General features: G+C 36.0%; 1 protein-coding gene across 2 annotated transcripts in view; it reads right to left on the bottom strand.

The window, feature by feature from the left end:
• Positions 1-4,761, bottom strand: part of tnfrsf11a (tumor necrosis factor receptor superfamily, member 11a, NFKB activator) — a 15,592-nt gene extending 10,831 nt beyond the window's left edge. Inside the window, exons 1-2 of one of the 2 annotated variants that reach the window (XM_042714273.1) lie at positions 4,236-4,747; positions 336-408 (exon numbers count right to left, since the gene is read on the bottom strand). In XM_042714273.1, coding sequence (XP_042570207.1) covers positions 336-408; positions 4,236-4,310 — 148 coding nt within the window. In that variant the 5' untranslated portion in view covers positions 4,311-4,747. Of the gene's footprint in view, positions 1-335; positions 409-4,235 lie in introns of both variants that reach the window. The other variant, XM_042714274.1, reaches the window with a different exon arrangement.
• Positions 4,762-6,155: the final 1,394 nt, after the last annotated feature.

Raw genomic sequence — 6,155 nt, forward strand, 5'->3', positions numbered from 1 at the left:
TCAAAGGAAAATCATGCAATAAGTTGCCCATCTAAAGATGTAAATGTGTTTGCTCTTTAAGTCATTGAAAAAAGGTCAATGAATGCATATTGAGAAAGATGATATTCTTGTGAATTGTATAGTGGAAGTTAGGTTATAGTTCGTTTGGGTGTGTGTAGGCCTCTTCCTCTTTTTCTTATCCTTCTGCTTTTTAAAATGGGGAAAAAAACGAGCCAATTTAGACCTGATCTTATTTTTCCCAGACAGGCTTCACCCACACACCATAAAATGAATGTATGGACTGTTTTATAGTGTCTTCTACATACTATAATTAACTAGACTGTATTGCTGCTCACCTGGTTCACATTTTCTGCAGCATCCCCCGTTGTGCTCATATTCATTTAGTTGGCAGCTTATGGCCAGTCCTGCCTGAAATTAAGAGTTACAACAATAGTTAAACAAATGTATTGGCTCTTATATGATAAAATGTTTGTGATGTTCCTCATTTGAAAGTCATTTTGGATAAAAGCATCTGCTAAATGACAAAACATAAGGCCAAACTACAGCAACAAGTCATATCAGCAGCAACACACATTTATGATAGACAGATAGATACTAAATTAATTGTGCAGCTTTGAGAGCCTCACAGGTCACCCATGGTAGGTTTTTAGTTACAGATATTAACCATGGGAGAAGCTAACAGCCTTGGTGAGCATAAGAGACTTCTTTCAACAAATATTAAAACATCTTTTAAATTCCGAACTTTTGAATGGCAGCTCATATTCTTTTTCTCAACATAAAGCTAACAACAAACCCTTTCTGAGCCATGTTTATAATGACTTTTAATCAACGGGTCCCAAGTTTGATCAGTATCAGTTTGAATAGTACATTTATTATTTTACTATTGTTAAACGTTCTTTCTTAAAGGTGCTGTATGTAAGTTTTTGACTCTACTAACGCATAAAAATACCATAATATGTTTGCAGATATTTAAGAAACATGCTAAGTTAACATACTTGTTTAAAAACAGTGCTACAGTCAGTTATTCTCCTTTGAAAATGTGCGTTCTGGGCCGGAATGTCAGTCTCTGTTTTGGTTTGTGAAACCCGCCCTCTGCCAGTTTACCCAATTGTATTTCGGCACCCCGGGTTGCCAGTTTGCGGAAAAAACACAGCGTATTTCAATTCATCGTCAATCTGGCAACCTGCTGTGTCAAGTCTGAGGAGGAGGGGCCAGGTGAAAAAAACCCTCTCTAATATTTTGAATTTGGACTGCAATACTTAGTTCAACCACTCAGTGTCGATCCTACAAACAGCACCTTTAAAAAAATTATGTTATTTTTCTTAAACTGCATGCCTATTGGTTATTCAGTAATCTGATGCAATGGCATTCAGGCATTTTTAAGTGTGGCTTAAGCGTTCAAATATTTTTTGGGGTCACTGTATCCCCAGTCCGTTTGGTGATTTATATAGTAACAGAAAAACTGCACAAAGTTTAGCCTGTTTGAACATTCGATCTAGTCGGGAATGAGAATCTTCAAGGAATAAGGATCATTTGAGTGGTAAAAGCATCAGGGAATGAAAGAGTGGGGGAGTGAGTGTATGGTGAGGGGGTATTGCCCAACTCAGAGGAAGAAAAAAAGCAAGAAGAAAAGCAAAGAACACCACCCACATCCCTCCAGATACCACAAAAGCATTCCACGGTTTAACAGCAGGGCAGAATTAAATGCAATCCTTTAATTCAGTGCAAATCTGAGAAAATCTAGCTGTCACTTATGTAAAAGACAATAAAAAAGAAAATAGTGCCAAGCTCAGCATACTGGGCTCTCGTGGAGGTGAAAAGGACTTGGCTGAAGTACCAGATGTTTCTTTCCAGACTGTTAAAATAGCTAGAAATAATGCTCAAATTCAACATATTTCAAAAATCATAGAAATGGAAGAGAAATATTGTTTGTATAGGGACTACAGATGACTATTTATGAAATACAAAAGCTCTCTTTATCTCTCTAAAGCAAAAAAAAAAAAGCAGAAGCAAACATTTTCCTATTCAGGTTTCCTGGGATTGATTATGGATCAGTGGATTCATCCATCATGCCAGCTGGACAAATCCGTGGGTATCATGGAAATTCATGAGGAAATAAGATTTCCTTATCAGATTTGTTGATGACAACAAGTTTTGTTTAAACAAGGGACTAGTTCACTTCACTAAAACGAAAAAAAAAAAAAAAAAATTCATCAGGAAGAACACCCAATTTATTCAAATGACGAAACAAGTTGTGTCCTGTATTCCTTGATGTAAATGAAACTCAGTACAATTTATATATATACTCCTACTGCAGTGTGTCCAAATGTATTTTTTTTAAATCACCTTTAAATTAAAACACAATAAATTACAATAAACATTCAATAAATTAAATACTTTTCTCTTTGTTTCTATTAAGATTTTATACATAGCTAAAGATGAAATTCTGAGGGTTTTTCTACCACTGCTGAAGGACCTTTTGATGACACATGTGAAAAAACACAGGAAACCCAAAGGAATGTCCAGAGTTCATTTCTGATCCTTTACATTTGAATGCATGGCTATACTTTGGCAACAAAACACATTTTCATTGACTAAATATATAAGATCATGGTCAGTGACGCCCTGAAAAATTATATGTTAGAAACTATGCACCAGACACAGAGAAATCTGTTCTCATAGGATCTCGCTGAATATAGCAGAAGCACTTAGATAACTCAGTTCTAATGACTCAGTTCAGTCAAGTCATGTGATTTGCTTTGCACTTATTCTATTCTGAATGCAAAAAGATAGCAATGTTGTGTTACTGCATTCTAAACATGACTATATTAATAAAAGTCACACCCTGGCAACTACATCTTCAGACCTGCATGTGATGCAAAAGAGAACATGTTAAAACTTTTGACCGATAACTCAGAAAAAAACTGAATGAATGAAAATATGAATGAAAATGGGCTGAAAAAAAAAAAGATCTGTAAAATTTGCTAATTTCACAAAACCAGAATATAATAGATGTTTTCAAATTCCAATATAAGGGGTTTTCCCCGAAATGTTTGCATGGAAGTTTTGGAAGTTGCATGGAGTTTTGAAGTTTGGGAGTTTTCAGCTGGAGTTTTACTCCATTCCTGGGAATGTAATGATAATTTACATTTGATGAGTAGGTTATCAGTTTTACATTTAGCGGAAAGATCCATTGATTTCTTACAAAAAAAAAAAAAAAAAAAAAAAACCTGCACAGTTGAGGTTAAAACCATCATGAACAAAGCACAATGCCAGAAACATACATATCCATGGAGTTCCCCTCAAAGTTTGCAACAATTCAGATTCCAGGGAAAAGTTCAGAACAATTTTGACAGGGAAGGACAGAGTGGGGATGTGTCTAAAACCTAGTGAGCGGTCAGCCTAGAGAGCACTTTTGTCTAGGTATGTCTTCTCAATTTTGAGCAAAAGACAAAATTTGTGACAGCATGTCTTGCTATTTCCGCGAAGCGGTTCTTTTGAACAGTTCAGTTCAATGAACAGGTTAAAAAATATTCAACAATTCATTATTCGTCATCATTCGGACTTCACTGTAATTAGTCCTAATATGTCATGTTTTGGTTTTTAGTCAATGTTATTTTTTTTAGATTTAATCAAACCATGTTAAAATTAATTTACATCACTTAACTGAAAAGATTAAATGTTGTTTATTTAAACCTACAGGTTTCGTGCGCGTGTTGACAAAACAGTCAATAAAATCACAAACCTTTATTTGCATTGCGTTATATTTTTAACATTTTCGCCGTTCGGCTATTGCTTACTTTTCGCCCCATTAGTCAATTCCTCAGTTCACTACAAACGCTTCTATATTAACGAATCTTGATTCATTACGAACTGGACTTGTTCCGAAAGAGTTGTTTTGAAAGTAAGTTGTTGACTCGAGAACCGTTTGGGGCGATTCAGTCAGATCGAACGAAGCGATCAGACCGGGTTTGAGATTCATTGCAAAGGTCCGACTCAAAGAACGAGTCATTCATGAATTGTAACTACAGCGCAAAATGTATAGCCTACAACCGGTTTCTGCAACAAAACGTTGAAATAAATAGAAGGGAATAAGGTAGTTTAGCTTTGAGGTGACCAAGAATTTCCATTAAACAGAGTGCAAAAAATATAGCTACATTTTATATTAATCCCATACAATTCAAAAACAAATTTGATTTTATAAGAATCATATGCAAACACTTAAGCAAACCTACCTGCGTGCACAGAGCAAGAACGAAGTGTGTGATCCATCCTTGAAATATCCAACTAGCAGAAAAATTCACTCTCATTATTCTAAACTTTAAAGCAGGACTGTGTAATCTCCGCTTCAGCGCTGTTGTATTGTCCAGTGAGATTCAGCAGCAGACGTCTGCGCGCTCTGGGATGAAGCTCCAGACTGCTGTAGTTCATTCGCTGAGAGCATGTCCCATGATGTTCACTCACCCACGCCTCGACTGCTGCTCTCCCTGTGTTTCCACTGCTCTGCAGTCATGTAGAAGCTGCTCAGTTTTTTCACACGCTCCTCCCATTTCTCGTAATCAAAGTAGTCCACATATAAACGGGGTGACGTTCATTTAACCAGACAATCACTGTCAGTCACTAGCGTTCAACTCTGTAGCAATTTAGTTTACCACGCCACGTCAAGCACATGTATCGCGTTAGTTTACGCTTATAGACAAAGTGCAGTGAAGATACATTGTACTTTTAAGTTGTGAGGTACCGTTAAAACCATAGACTGTATAAAACCCCATAAATCAAAAGTTAGGTCTGTTTGCTAGTGTAGATGCAACAGAGCATAATGCAATGCACTTGACTTGCCCCTCCACTTTCTGTTCCTAATGAACCTAAATAACATCTCTCTTGATTTATAATTTGATTGGACTGCCAAGTAAAAAAAATAGGATTAAAAATCAACAAAAACTACTACTGTTTAAAATGTTTATCTTAAAAAAAAAAAAAAAAAAGAAAGAAAGAAAAAAGGCCAAGCATAAAATTTGAACATAGCCTCACTTATGGAAGCTTGTTTCTGCCACGGGATAAAAAAATAAAATAATAATAATAATAATTGCGACTTTTGAAAATATATAAATTATGAAAAGAAATGTCAGAATTGTCAGATATAAACTCGCAACTGTGAGTAAAAAAGTGAGAGGTCACAGTTAGGTAGCCTTTTTTATTTATTCCATGGCTTAAAAAAAAAAAAAAAAAACACAATTGCGAGATGTAAACTCTATTACATATAAAATGACTCATCTTGCACTACACAGATTTTCGTCCAATCAAATGCTAGGTTGTTAATGGTTGCTATGCAGCCTGCTATCCTGGCACAACTCAGATGACATGCGGGAGTGTGACTATTAGACAAGTCTCATCCAGTCAGATTTTGTAACTATTTTATTAATAAGTTGTTGTTGTGAGTAAATATTTAATTGTACCTGTCCCACCTTGAATGTGCAAGGCTTCTGGTGTCAGCCAATTCCAGTGATTTTAGTTGTACAAAACCATTGCAAACTGATTATATTTATTGCCGTAAACATAAATACACTGGTATGTAATGCAAATACAGTAGTTTATGGTTTCCTGTGTTTACTCTGACAAACTCCATATTTTGTGCATTAAATATTTTGCAGGCCAATACTTAATATTGCCTACTTTTTCCATTAGTTTTTTAGCAGATAAACCTTAATTTCTCCTGCAAAATACACATTAACCTCAACTGATAAGAACACTGTGCTCTTCAAATTGGTTTTCTTGTCCTGGACCTTACACAGTTTTCAGAAGAATAACACGTTTAAATGACATATAATGTTTCTTAATCAGATTACAGTAATGGTCCAATAGTCTGTGGCCTCTCTGAACAGAAGGTCACACTACTGTGAGTTGTTTGCCTGTAATTCTTATCTTGCTTAACTGTCAGCTCATAATTGCTCACTTGGCATCTGTCTAAGTGGGTGAATGGGGCAGATAGCAATGCTTTCGGGATGTTTGAAACATTGCCAGAACTTTTCTTCTAATTTACCATCCTCTTGCTTTCAAGCACAACGCTGTCGTGCCTTTCCTTTAAGCCACCGCTGCCTGCTTTGAATAACAGTCATCAGTAAAGCTGAAGGGCAAGTTTTGGCATCCACGCACTC

This window comes from Cyprinus carpio, chromosome A24 (assembly GCF_018340385.1).
Source record: "Cyprinus carpio isolate SPL01 chromosome A24, ASM1834038v1, whole genome shotgun sequence".
In the NCBI taxonomy this organism is placed as follows: domain Eukaryota; kingdom Metazoa; phylum Chordata; class Actinopteri; order Cypriniformes; family Cyprinidae; genus Cyprinus; species Cyprinus carpio.